This window comes from Ostrinia furnacalis, unplaced genomic scaffold, assembly GCF_004193835.3.
Source record: "Ostrinia furnacalis isolate ACB-3 unplaced genomic scaffold, ASM419383v2 OfSCF1268, whole genome shotgun sequence".
Lineage (NCBI taxonomy): Eukaryota > Metazoa > Arthropoda > Insecta > Lepidoptera > Crambidae > Ostrinia > Ostrinia furnacalis.
The window spans coordinates 1,176,994-1,191,529 of NW_021131507.1; the positions used below are offsets into that span (position 1 = coordinate 1,176,994).

Below are 14,536 nucleotides of genomic sequence, written 5' to 3' on the forward strand. Positions count from 1 at the left end.
TAGAGAACACACAGTTGAATTATGAGCTACTAGGAAATACCGGTATCGATTCTCGATTAGCATGCCAATTGTCACATCACTCAAACGCGCGCCAGGCAGCCGAGCGAGCGCTTTCGCCATCTTGTTTTTTCAATTTGCCGAACGCGTTGGTTCTCTTGTGAATTTTATTTTATTTGATTGGATTGCGGAGTCCCTGATAATAATAGACTGTAAAAGTGTTTTATTTTATTTTTGTGCTTTAAATTGGCGTACACATCATGTCTGATCGAGAGGTACTATATTTATCTAGTTCGTCGACGAAGTCGTTGGCCGCGTGCGTTTTATTTTGTTGTGTGCTAGTTATTTGCTATATTTAATCTCGATGGACGTGCTTGGGCATTTCAGAGGAGTCGTTCGAGGACCCGCAACGGTTCCCGGGAGCCTGCTCCGAAGCCCGCAGCCATGTCTCGAGGACACAGCAGAAGCCGGTCGCGAACGCCGCCCCCGCCAAAAGCATCAAGCCGGAAATATAGAAGCCCGTAAGTAAATAACCGACCTTCGACTTGTATTTATCGTTCTTTGGTGTCTAAACATTTGTGTGGTATTTTTGTGGGGCTCAAGGATAGTCGTTGTTTGCAAAATCATAACCTTGTCGTCAATGCCGAGTATGTATGATTGCGCAATTTTGAGGTAGGCATCCGCGTAGCGTAAATACATGCGTGTGATGTCAACAATCAAGGTTAAATATCTAGTCTGCTTACACGGAAAATAGCTCAGCTTTTTAACATTGTTAGATCAATATAAAACTAAAATTCTGTTTTATCAATAAACAACATGTTTCTATGGAATTGGATTATGTATCAAATTGCTATGGTAACCCTTATGGAAGCTATGGAACTAAAGTAATTGGTTAGATAATTTTTAAACCTAAGCATTGACCAAATTAATGAGTATCATACAGGCGAAACATTAAATTTTCCTAGAGCCTCACATGTTGAGCAAGTTATGAAGAGTTTTGAAGGCACCCTGGTTGGCATGTTATTGATAAAGAATAACATCCACTACTATCATAAAATGCATCTTTTCCTGGCCTTTTTGTGAAATAGCTCGGGCGAATAAATGTCTTAGTAGCATATTGAGGGCTGTAAGAAACAGTATCAAATCTGCTCGGTTTTTATTTGCTAAGTTTTTAGTTTTACTAATACTGTTTGTTACAGCAGTCAATTGATTTTTTGTTACTTTTTTTTGTGTGGTATTTTTTATCTTTCAAGCTTGTATTGTGTAAATTGAGATAAATAAATGTAGGTAAGCTAGTATGCTTTGAGTCACAAGATATCAATTAAATACCTACCTAATTACATTTTTGATAAATTCTGTTTTCATGGGACAAAGAATTCTATGAACTTATGTGGTAATTAGGACAAATTAAGCCACAAAAATAATACCATTTGTGTAATTTTTGCTGGTTTTTTTGTAATGTAGGTATGTACCTACCTAAGTTTATCAAAATATACTGATTATAATGATTGATTGATATTTTGTCACTTCAACAACAGCAAAACAAGGATATTAGTTAATATCTGCAAATAGTTAAGTATTTATAAAACTCGTTTTTTAATTACTTAATATTCATAATGAATCAATTACCCAAATTAGGTATTTTGACAGCTATCTGAAGACGAGTTATCTGAAGACCTTATTAAACTGGCAAGATTTTGATGTTATTTTTCTCATCTTGATATACCAGATTACTAGATCTACACTAATATTATAAAGAGGAAAACTTTGTTTGTTTGGTTGTAATGAATAGGCTCAAAAACGACTGGACCGTTTTTAAAAATTCTTTCACCATTCGAAAGCTACATTATCCACGAGTAACATAGGCTAAATTTTATTTTGGAAAAAAATAGGGTTCCGTAAAATATGTAGATAATGTAGTCCACGCTCGCGAAGCTGCGGGCAGAAAGCTAGTGTATTATAAATTAGTAGGAATGAATCAAGTGCTGCCATAGTTTGTGGGTTATTCCATATTTGTGTTATAAGGACAATTTGTGTATTTATTGCTGAGCTAAATAGCATCAAAATTAAAGGGAAATTCCATAAATATATTTGATAAAACAAAAATTATGTCACTATTATAGTCAGAACTATTCTGAAACATCAAGGGGCAAAAATTCTGCAAACAAATTCTATAATTAATATGGGATGATTCAGTATTGCACAAATACATTTTAGTTAATTGACCATATTAAGGCTGCGTTTTCATCAGAGATGTGCGAGGAATCACAATAGAATCGCTTCTGAAGTAATTCTATTGGTTCTTTACAAACACATCCCTTGCTACGTATCCTCATACATCTCTGGTGGAAACGCAGCCTTATTAAACTTTCACACTTCAATTGCATGCCTTATAACAGGGGTCTCCAAACTTGGAAGCCTTAGGGCCATAATAATTTTTTTGGTATATCGCAAGGGCCATAACAATTTTAATTTTTCTGCCCACCTATGCAAACATAGGCTTAGTCTTAAGCTGTCACCGGCCGGATTGATGGCAGTGGCGTCGCGGGCCGTAGTTTGGAGACCTCTGCCTTAGGCCCTTTTCACACGTCCCGGTTGCCGGCTAACCGGCGCCGGCTACCCGGCGTCAAATGTATGGGCATGCCGGATTAATTACGCCGGAACATGTGAAAGCTACGTACCATGCCCATACACTTCACCACCGGGTACCCGGCGCCGGATAGCCGGCAACCGGAACGTGTGAAAAGGCACTTATGGTGCGTCTACACTAGGCGAATATGCTCGCGCGGCAAACTCGATATCTTGCTCACTCAAGAGCAGGATGTCGAGTTTGCCGCGCGAGCATATTCGTCCAGTGTGGACGCACCATTATAATGATGACGAATTCATGGTCAGTGTTGTAAATACCCTTAATGGTTTATTAAAGCGCATTATGACGTAACCCAGGGTCGTGGCTTGTTCCAGGACTCGCTCGCGCTCGGGCTCGCCCCGGCGCGGGTATCGTGGCTCGCGTTACTCGCGGTCTCGCTCGCGCTCGTACTCGCCGCGCGGCTCGTATCGCCGCTCTCACTCGCACAGCCCTATGTCCTCCCGCCGTAGGCACCTAGGAGACAGGGTGAGACAAATTCCTGTATGTGCACTATGTTTTACATTTTTTATTATTGTTTGCGATGACGTCATTGTGTGTTGATGTATGAAAGCAGTTATTTTAATGCTTATGACTTGTTTTTGTTCACAAATCTAAAGCTGATCATATTAATGGACTACAAGAGATTTTTAACTTAGTTCGTAATTTATGTAAAATAAAAATACATTACACACTATTATCTCAACGCAAACAAGAGGCTTAACCTCACCAAGAATCAGTATTTATTTAGTTGACTGCTGGCTTTTAATTTTAATATAACGTCCATAGAATTAAAATTTTAGTTTTGACTAGAACTTTGAATCATTCCAATCTCATCATAGACTCATTTTTAAAGTAGCTCTTGTGAATTCATAGTAAATTAATTGAATTTCTCGATGTTAGTTGGACCAGCAGTCTATTAGAAGCGCGTAAATATTAAAAAAAGTGTATTCATGATGTTCCCTTCTTACTTACAGGAAAATCCGACACCCTCGAGGTGTTTGGGGGTGTTTGGACTCAGTTTGTACACGACAGAACAGCAGATTAACCACATATTCAGCAAGTACGGCCCCGTTGACAAAGTGCAAGTTGTTATTGATGCAAAGGTGTGTATTATTGTTTATCTTTTTGTTTCTTCTTTGGAATGGTATCCTTTTATCTTGCAACCGTCGGTCTTATCGAAAAGATTATTTTTTTTAATCTTCCGCGCCAAAATACTAATAGACTTGAGAGCCAAAGTAGCGTAGTATGATGCGTTGCGGCGCTGCACCGCAAAGATTTCGCCGTATCGAGCGGCGCGGAATCGCACTTCTCCTGTGCTAGCCGCAGATATGTAAGGCGACGCAGCGACACCGCTCGGGCGTCGCACTGTCGTCGCCACACATCGTGTGCTTCAGCTCTAATACACGATTCGTGACTTTAATGACGTTCCGCCATTATTTGCCTAGTAACTTTCGCGCTCCTGCAGTGGATACTAAACGACCTGATCATTGCTTCCACAGACGGGCCGCTCCAGAGGCTTCTGCTTCGTGTATTTCGAGAACCAAGAGGACGCTAAAATAGCTAAGAACGAGTGCACCGGAATGGAGATCGACGGCCGCCGTATCAGGGTTGACTTCTCCATCACGCAGCGAGCACACACGCCTACACCCGGCATCTATATGGGCAAGCCTACGTAGTGAGTCCTTCCATTATTGTTACACCCCTACTGATATGACAGTGATATCGCAAGCAAACGAAAGAAGGAATGAAAGTCCAGCGTAGCTATAAGCTAGCACGAAAAACTTACGTAGTCGTTTACGTATTCGACAAAATTCGATACCCAGCCTTCGAATTCTATCGTTGAATTCGAAGGCTGAAGGTTGAAGGACGGAAAAGGAATGAACGTGACGATCTCGACTGTCAAAATTAGGTAGGTTTCTTATACTGTTCTTCTCTGAAGTTCTCTGAAGGTCACGTTCACAGGGGCGCTGTTTAAGTTTTCATAATACATAAAACTTTTGATGGCGATTCGAATACGCAAACGAGTCGGAAGTCGAAAGATTTTCGTGCTAGAGGTACGGCCTCTTCAAGGCGAGGGTGAATAGCCACAGGGTAGGTATGCCTGCTGCCACGTAGTTAGTGGCCACCCACCATTAGTGGTCTGATATCTGAAGGGTAGGAAGTTGAAACTTTGAAAGTGTCAGTATTATTGAAACCAAACTTGTACGTGTTTAGGCAAAGTTTTTATACAGTAATAAATTTATTCTTATTATTGGCTAGTGTCTACCACCGGTGGCGCGTTGTGAATACTGAATCGCGAGCCGACGCCACTCGCTATACTTTAAAATATGCAGTCAACCTAAAACATAGTCAAGATAAAACATCCAAGTAGCGAAAATCTTTAAAGGGTCATTTATTTACATAAAAATAAAATAACAAATTGGGGTTTTAAATAAAAATAACAAGTGGCATCAATTTACCACCTAATCCTTCCAAGTAGAATGACGAGAATGGAACATGCAATCCTTATTTTTTATTATTTCAACTTCCCACTGTTCACGATTTGAAAATATTTGTTCAAGGCGAATGGCGATTCTTATCGCATGTAAGCAAGCATTCATTTCAAACCATATAATACATACAAACATCGTAGATAAAGAATAGTATTTGAAATAAATCAATAGACTGCAGTTCATGTTTGAGAGAAATGTTGGGATTATGTACTTACTAGCTTTCCGCCCGCGGCTTCGCCCGCTTGGAATTTTGTCTGTCATTGAAAAACGTTATCGCGCGCGTCCCTGTTGCAAAAACCGGGATAAAAACTATCCTGTCTTTTCCCGGGACTCAAACTATCCCTGTGCCAAATATCAAAATCGGTTTTTTGGTTTAGGCGTGAAAGCGAGACAGACAGACAGTTACTTTCGCATTTATAATAATTAGTATAGATTTTTATATTTTTTGGATTCTGTACCAAAATGTTTATAAGATCATGTTTGTGTATTAGAATTTAGAGATCTAATATACAGATGATGAGAAAAATAGAGGAAATTGAGGAGAGTCTGAATCTTACATAACCACAGGCTATTATCGCAATTTTACTCGTAACCCTAAGGTCCTAATTACAAAGCAATGGTAAAAACTCGTATTATGTTCTGTGATAGGTCTAAATATTGATTCAAGCAACCAGAAACCTCAATGCTTAAAATGAAATTGAGTTGCGTTCTGTAACACTCATCGTACTTTGTAATCGTGTTGCTGTGTAGTTTCCAACAATCACTGCAATTGTATCTGTATTTTCTGGTTCAAGCTGAAAGATGTTGGTATAGCAATGAGCAGATTTAGAGTGAGCCAGCTAGAAGTTAAGTTGGCCCACTAAAGGCCTGCTTGCACATTCCTTTTGTGAAGTAATTTTGTACAAACAATGTGTGTACATGAAGCTAAGATTAAAATTTTTGTTACAGTGTAAGCAGCAGAGGTGACAATGGCTATGACAGACGCAGGGACCGAGAGTAAGTCCTTTTTCCACAGTTTAACTCTTCGCCATAGATCTTTATTAATTGCCAATTTCATAAAAGTACATCAGCAGGTTATTCTTTGCATAGTTCTTTCCCTTTCTCTTCAGTTTGAACTACCCAAACAATGGAAGCCATTCTCTAATATCAATCAAACTGAAAGCATACAATTTCGTCACCCATTACAATATTTTGGAATCGTCAAGAGTCAGCAAACTTCACTTCACTTACTTTAAATAAACTCAAAGGCAATTTTACACATCTTTTAAAACTAATTGGCCAGACTTGCAGGCTGGAACGTTTGGTTAAGTTTTACCTTTCAATTATGGGCTATAGATCGTTTCATCCACGAAGACGCGCCCCACCATTCTTCCGCTAATGTCTGAATGTTATCGGTACACGCTAAATCATCCATAAGTGCCACGCATACAATAATGACGCTCGGATTGCTCGGATCAAACTCCCCTTCGCGCTTCTTTCGACCAAAAATTGGTGGGGCGCGTCAGCTTAGTGGATGGAACGATCTATACAGGGTGTTAGGTAAATGGGTATATGAGCCGACACTAGCCCATGTTAACATGGGCATATAAATGGTATGGTGAAGTCAGAAATTTGATATCATCATTTTAATTTTTTAAATTTTCATATAAAACAAATTTTATAAAATCCGATTTGTATGAAAATTAAAATAATTATCAATTTTCTGACTTCACCATACCATTTATNTTTGATATCATCATTTTAATTTTTTAAATTTTCATATAAAACAAATTTTATAAAATCCGATTTGTATGAAAATTAAAATAATTATCAATTTTCTGACTTCACCATACCATTTATATGCCCATGTTAACATGGGCTAGTGTCGGCTCATATACCCATTTAACTAACACCCTGTATTAAAAAAAATCACTGCCAAATTCGTTTCAAAAAGCGGCAGTTAATCACACCTAACGACAGACCGTCTTCCAGCGACTATTACTACCGAGGCGGCGGCGGGTACCGCGAGCGCGAGTACTACCGGTCGTACCGGCACCGCTCGCCGTCGCCGCACTACCGCCGCAGCCGCCGCTACGAGCGAGAGCGGTCCTACTCCCCCCGTAAGTCTACCTACTACCACCCGCAGCGGTAGTTCCCACGTCCGCTGGTCATGGACACGCGTTAGGTTGGTTTCCACTAAAGGTTCGGCCAAACCAACGCGAACAGCCTGCGCGCGCGCCGACTGCACGCGTATTTGACCGAACCTTAAGGCTGGTTTTAGAATCGCGCTGACCGCTCGCTGATCGTCGGCGCTGACAGATCAATATGTATGTAATTGAAGGGAACGTTCCTGAGTGACGCTGATCGCTCGGCGCCGACGCTTCATACGTTTTGGCTGTCAGCGCTGATGGTCAGCGTGCGACAGCGTGACTCTAAAACCAGCCTAAGGCTGAGCAGAGCGGAGATGTGTTTTGAATAATCAATCAGATTTCATACTCCAATAATGATGAAATCTGATTGGTTATTGAAAAAATTCTTGCCTTGGTGGAAACCGGACCTTAGGCTAGGCGCGCACGATGAGGTTATTATGAATCTTAGCAATTAGTTGCTGATTGTATGGAAACTAGCGTCACCTACAATTAAACGCGACGCTGTCATTGATCGGCGTACCTGACTGCAGTCGTGTTGCTATTGTTCAATCAGCAATCGGTTGCTTAGATTTCTAATAATCCCGCCTTTGACAATATCGCTGTGACAGTACAGTGACTTTTACACTTTTGTAGAGAGAAAGAGAGACATACTGTCACGGTGACAAGTCACCCGTGAGCGCATAGGCTTAGGTTCAAAACGTAACGATCATTGCACTGGCAGAATAAGGATAGGCGCGAATAAAATGTATGAAAAAATTAGTTCGTGCATTCACTATAAGTGGCTGCGATGTCGATGCACCATTAGATTTTTTTCTTAGGTTATTGAACGAAGTTATAGTATACAATCCTTTGTTATGTACGCGACCAATTTGACGAGCTAGTAGTATAGCTGAATATGGGCAAATCCATAATGAAGTAATTAGTAGACTTTAAATATTTAAAAGTCACTTAAAAGGATTTTTTCTCGTCTTTACGTTTACGCTTAAAAATAATGCAGTAAAAATGTACGTAATGTAAAAAACTCATGGATTGGAATTATACACCATACGTGTTGGTAAGCAATAACGCATTTTGTGATGAAATTGGTCTTCAATATTATTACAGATAAACTTTCAGTATAAATAGTAAAGTTGATTATCAAATTGTGTGACAAATATTTACATAAGTTTACTCTGAAGTAGATAGTATTATTTTAAGCCTGTATTGAGGCTTTTTCCGTTCCTATCACGTTTTTTTAATTTTCCATTAATCAATTTCGTCAGTCAGTGTCTTGCGTTGTCCATGACCAGATTAACTTCTTATTCTAACACCGTAGTTTCGTATTTAATATAAAATATATCAATTAAAATTAATAGTCGTGTGTATAAAACTACGCTGCTAGATTGAAGTGTTCCACATTGCGTGACGCTCACGCAAGCATTTTTGATTTAAATTCCCTCCAGGTACAGACGACGGCACACCAAACTGACAATACATCTTATGTAGATGCATATAGATGCTATTTTACAGCAAAATATTGTCTGATGTGCTCTTCACTGTACTAAAGTGCATCTAAATGCCAGTCACTATTTTTCTACACTAATTTTAATGCTTACGTGACCATCACTAGATTTAGATAATAAGATTCATAATTAAATGTAGGACCATTTTGGCTTAATTGTGTTAGGAATATAATTATCTCATCATGTCACACAATCTATCATTCATCGGTCACACTAGTGTAAACCTAGCCTAATATACTGACATGTATGACGGAATATTGTATTTTGATTTGCTATTTGTTTCTGTAACACACACATTAGACCACAATGTCTACATGCCAAAGACACCCAAAGATTGATCATTCTTCAAAATTTACAATTTATGTATTCCCAAAATTTTATTGCTCAATCAATATCTTCAAAATTTGCCATGTCGAAATTCATTAGTTACCTTTTAGTTAAGATATTTTTTAGAATTTCTCTGACCATTTATTTTTGGAAATGTTAAGACCAAACGTGTGCATAGCTCGAACAAGTCAACAGTATGTTCAGTGTTACATAACAATTAACACCAAAATAATAAGAACGTCAAAAATATGACTTACTGACCTACAATTTTATGTAAAAAATCTAACAACAGTTTTGAGCACTTTCAAACGCTTTACCCAAGTGATCGGCAGCGTTCACACAGAATAACAACACTACACACAGGCTAACATTTCTCAGTTAGGGAATCAGTATTGTGGCGTGACGTCATGGCGTCAAAAACTTCGAAATTGTCACGATTAGTCGGTATTCGGTACCGGCATATATTTTTTTTATCCACAACGAGGAAGCTCTTGGCCTGAAAATGAATATTCTCCCATTACGCCAAATATTAGTTCCGATGATTTGGTATTGCTTGCATTTGCATCACGATATTTACAAAAGGTTCAGGCAGACAAGCATTCGCTCGTATGGTCTAAACAACAAACAATAAATAGTTGGAGAACGTTCAGTGTGTGCTATGACGCTGCTATAATGCTGTGCTTTCACTTTGCCCATAACACCATGGTTACTCCCCTGTTTGACTTTGCAGGTCGTTATTAGTAAGCGTGACGCTGACGTCATCTTCAGTTTAGTGTAGCTTTCGATACACCACACCTTCCCAAATGTCTCCACTGGCCTTTTGCATTTATACTGTACCGGGCAGGCCGTAGTTATGACGTTGTCGCGAGCCGCTCGCACCGGCCGACTTCCCCTGGCAGGCGACGCGATAGTTGCTATCCACGTGATACAAAGGGTTCTAGCTATAAGTTAGTCTGTAACGGCCTCCGGCCATAGATGCCTCTAGATTGTAATACTAGATCTAATAAAGATTCTACTTTAAGTCTAACATTGATTTTGTTTGTTTGAAAAGGTATTGAAACAAGAAGTAAAGGATGAAGTTCCTTGAAACTAACTGTGTTGAAGTTTTGAAAATGTTTGATTGAAAAGTCCTTTCGAATGGCGGTTGCCGAAAATCGAAAACGTCCGGGCGACTAGCGGGCGAGGCTTAAAGAATATGATCGGGTTCCGAGGCTGAAGCCGCCGACCGAAGCCGCCGCAAGAAAGAAGCGCGCACAGATCATATTCTTTATCTTCCGAAAACTAAACACTACAGTATTTAGTACTTCGTGATCCTTTGCATTTTTTCGAATCCATAGTAATATGTACTATATTATTTTATGTATCAGCATCGATTCTGATGACACATTATTTCACATTCTTATTTTTATTAGTGTAGTATTGTGTTGTGAGCGACATTGTTATAATAAATAATAGTTTTGTAATACCATTATGGTTCTTCTTCATTCATCGTCCCACCCGATCTTTTCCATTATCCTTTCTAACCCCAACCACGGGATTATGAACTTTGGTTTCCACTATGATGAAGCACGCAAGTTTCGTTTTAACAACAGTAATTGACAAAAAATAAACTTACATAAAAGTAGTTGGTTTTGTCACTGCATTTCAAGTCGCAGTATCATAGTGGAAACTCAAGTAAATTGACAAAATTATATTATATTTAAGTAGTAGTGGGGTTTACTTATGTATTTATTGCAGTAATAAATTAAATAACACTTGCACTAGTTACTTTGGGTGATTATCTAATTTTATCATGTAGATAATTAAAAATTAGATTGGTTGAGATTATTATTATATTTACTAACTAGGTAAATATGTAGAAAATTGGATTATTTATGTAGAGTATTGTAGTTGGGATACATGTAAATAAAATGCAGGAAATCTGAATTGTCAGGTTTTATTAAAATTCTTAACAATGCCTATGTATATTATTATAAATACATACCACATACGTTAGTATTGGCACTCGTTCCAAAATATGGCAAACTCGGCACCACTAAACTTTAAATAAAATAATAACAATATAAAAATAATGACAGCTGCAACAAAATTATATAAAATGGATAGTTTAATTGCATTGGACGCACTTTGGATGATTCTGATTGATTTGTACTCTTATTCTAAACTCGGGGGTTTTATTTTATAGCAGAACATTTGGTAAGTTGTAAAACTGCAAAATAATAAATTAAATTAACGGAATGCTTAATAATACTGTAATAACGGTATATCTTGGATATTCATTGATATGCTTAAATTATTAACAAAATAAATTCGTAATACATTATGACTGTTAAAAATAGCGCAACATAAAACAAGATTCATTATACTAAGCACAAGCTTGACAACAAAACTTACATGTACTTTACTTAGCTATTCTGTACACACCTGAGGCCCGATTCGACCAAACTTTTATCCGAGAATAACTCCTGGCACATTGACAGTTTCAGTATGGGAAATATGTCAAAACTATTTATTCTGAGATTAATATTTACTCTTGTTTGGTCGAATCCACCCTAAGTTGCAGACAATAATGCGTTGTCTAATGCAGCTATCGAGAATGGTGTGTGAACAGCGTTTCAAGGTATGTTCACATAAAGCCGGGTCTCCAGCTCGTGTTTTGCCCTATACAATCAACAAAAAGTCAAAATTCAACAAAATATCCTACCAAAAATGTTGAATGTTGACATGTTTTTGTTGATTGTGTAGGGCAAAACGCGTTGGAGACCCTCCCGGCTTTACAAAAGTTGGTAAGGGGAGGGGACAATAAATATACGCCCGCCCTATAATGTCACATCTTTAGACAGCTGTATTATGTATATAGATGACCCACGCTGAACTGTCCCGCCAAACTCAATGACAGGGGGCGCTACCATCGTTCAACTATATGGTTTCCAACATGGCAAAAATCTGAACCAGCGATCCGGTATTGACGGTGGCGCCCCACTGTCAATGTCATCGACAGGACAGTCCAGTATTTTGGAACTATACAAACCGCTGCATCCTGCTGCAGTAGATACAAATTTTGGCAAGATGTGTGTATGCACAATGCGAGCAGCTCTCATTGTCTTAAAAGACCCCAACTATCCCTCCCACCAATTTAAATATTTACTAGAAAATAATATTAGCATCAACAAGCGCCATTTAAAATTGACGCTTTTGTCCATCTACCCGACAAATCAAAACAAAAAATGCTACTGACTGAACTTCATCAACGTCTGAATCAAAACAAAAAATGCTACTGACTGAACTTCATCAACGTCTGTAAGTAGTACGAAACCCGCATAGAACTAACAGTGGTCTAGTCAGTATATTGATCACCTGGGTGATCAAAGTGGACTCCAGGCTACACTTAGGTGTCCCTTGATCACCCATAGATCAGACTTGTGGACTTATCCATGGGTGATCAAAGGACACCAGTGTTATTTGGAGTTCACTTTGACACCTGAGTGATCAAATATCTTGAGTAGAATATAAGAATGGCCATTTATAAAGCGGACTATCTACTAAGAGCTATCACCCTATGGGTAAAGGGACGGGGATTATATTTTTCTACGATTGAGCTGCAAAAATATCTTGGGCGGAGGCGTCGAAGTAAGATTTCAGACTTCTGTACCTACTACAAAGCAATATTATAAATTCGTCATAGTGAAAGAAGGCTTATTGCACGCCAATTGAAGCTTATAATGGGAAATAATGTAAACAATTAGCGTTAACGGGGAATAGTGAACAAAAAGTTCACTACTCCCCATTGACGGGGATTGTCAACGGGGAATGGTGGAGCCTGAAAGAATAATAAAATTGCAAACAAGCAAGTTGTATGCTTATGTCAGAGTCAGTTTTAACGTTAAGATTACATAGTGTAAATTAAATTGAATGATTAGCCAGAATGGCGTGTATTCTTTTGTTGGCACCTACGTTGAATTGTCAAAATCTCCGTCATAAAATAAACTGCCAGCTTCATCTCAAAATTAATGACTACACTAATACCCACTTAACTTACTAGCTAATGGCAAGATAGGATGAGCAAAAATGGAACAAAACATCTATGCTATGCATCAATACATACTTTTTCTATCGCTGGAATTTAACTAAATGCCTCTATAGTTAATCCGACGAAAATAGCTACATTACTGCATAATTATAATAAATTGTTGGAACTATTTTATATTGTAAAATGATTGAGCGATTCTTGTCCTCTGTAAAGGTCATAGCACACTTATAAAACCGGAAAGGGTTGAACATAAAGCCTTTCGTAGCGCTGTCAACCGCGAGGCGAGCCGTTTATGTAACGGTGCGGATACTGACCGCCTTGAGTTGATACCCTTCTGACCCACCGCACTACCAAACCACACTACCAGTAGTGTCGTGGGGAATATTTTTTCCCTTCTACACTACCAAGCCAGTAGTGTCGTGGGTAATATTTTTTCCCTTCTACACTACCAAGCCAGTAGTGTCGTGGGTAATTTATAAGGGACTTACATCTTCATTCCCATCGACACTATACTACCATAACTAAATATAAAATTTGTAACCATATAGTTATGGTAGTAAAATTACCCACGACACTACTGGTTGTAGTTGGTAGTGCGGTGGGTTAGAAGGGAGTTGATACGATTTCCATCCGTCTCCGGGTTGATGAGTGTGCTTTATCTTTTAACTTGTTGGTACCCGAGGCTTATCATTGTTTTAGCAGGAATTAAAGCTCATTCGTATTCTGACAAATACAGCCTTGTTTATCGTTAAACTTGTCTTGCTGTATCTATGGATATGCATGTAGTTGGTACAATCACTAGAAATTGAAAATACTGTCCTAAATACTACTTAAATTACTACACGAAGGCTATTCGCTATAATATCAATAAATAACAGAAAATTCTGGTTTACTACGATTTGGAGTGTAGAATATTCATTATTCGCATACTTTTTTTGGGTAAACAAAATGGTATAAGTTACATTCTATATCATTCTACTTCTACACAGGGTTATTATAAAACAGCGACTACCCATGCGTGTTTGTACAAATATTTGTAACATTCAGCTAAAATAAAAATTAACTCTCCACTGTACACACAAGGGTTCTTTTGCACTAACTAATATTTGTACAAAAACGTAATGAGTAGCTGTGCCAGGATATCAATAACTACATTAATTTCATAGAACAAGTTGGATAAAATTCTATCTAGCGCTAGATCTTTGAATTGAAATTATCGTGATAATTGAAAAACTACCCAAGTTGAAAAATCTAAATCCATTGGCAATTGAGTACTGGAGCATATACCCAGGGGAACTATTAGGTGCCCTACAGGCAGCGAATGGGTTGCTTACCACCGCCCTAAACTCAAGATCAGGGTAAATCGAGACTGTTTTTGGTGCCCCTTTGTTTAAAACTTACACATCACATCAATTTGTAAATAACTGAAT

The 14,536-nt window shown here is 38.4% G+C and overlaps 1 protein-coding gene across 17 annotated transcripts; it reads left to right on the top strand.

The window, feature by feature from the left end:
• The first annotated feature begins 92 nt into the window (after positions 1-92).
• On the top strand, positions 93-10,547 carry Tra2 (transformer 2). Of its 17 annotated transcripts, none has more exons than XM_028303639.1 (8): positions 98-272; positions 385-518; positions 2,944-3,127; positions 3,601-3,729; positions 4,126-4,301; positions 6,067-6,114; positions 7,078-7,217; positions 10,128-10,547. In XM_028303639.1, the coding sequence occupies exons 1-8, from the start codon at positions 258-260 to the stop codon at positions 10,151-10,153; spliced, it is 852 nt and encodes a 283-aa protein (XP_028159440.1). In that variant the 5' UTR covers positions 98-257; the 3' UTR covers positions 10,154-10,547. The 17 variants fall into 17 exon arrangements, with proteins under 17 accessions (XP_028159452.1, XP_028159443.1, XP_028159455.1 ...); XM_028303653.1 differs by having other exon boundaries at positions 99-272; positions 2,962-3,127; positions 4,126-4,298; positions 7,090-7,217; XM_028303645.1 differs by having other exon boundaries at positions 100-272; positions 9,807-10,547.
• The last annotated feature ends 3,989 nt before the right edge of the window (positions 10,548-14,536 follow it).

Coding starts and splice junctions, on each gene's coding strand:
- Tra2 (XM_028303637.1), top strand. Junction 519..2,943: donor AGCCGGAAATATAGAAGCCC/GTAAGTAAATAA, acceptor GACGTAACCCAG/GGTCGTGGCTTGTTCCAGGA. Junction 4,302..6,066: donor TATATGGGCAAGCCTACGTA/GTGAGTCCTTCC, acceptor TTTTTGTTACAG/TGTAAGCAGCAGAGGTGACA.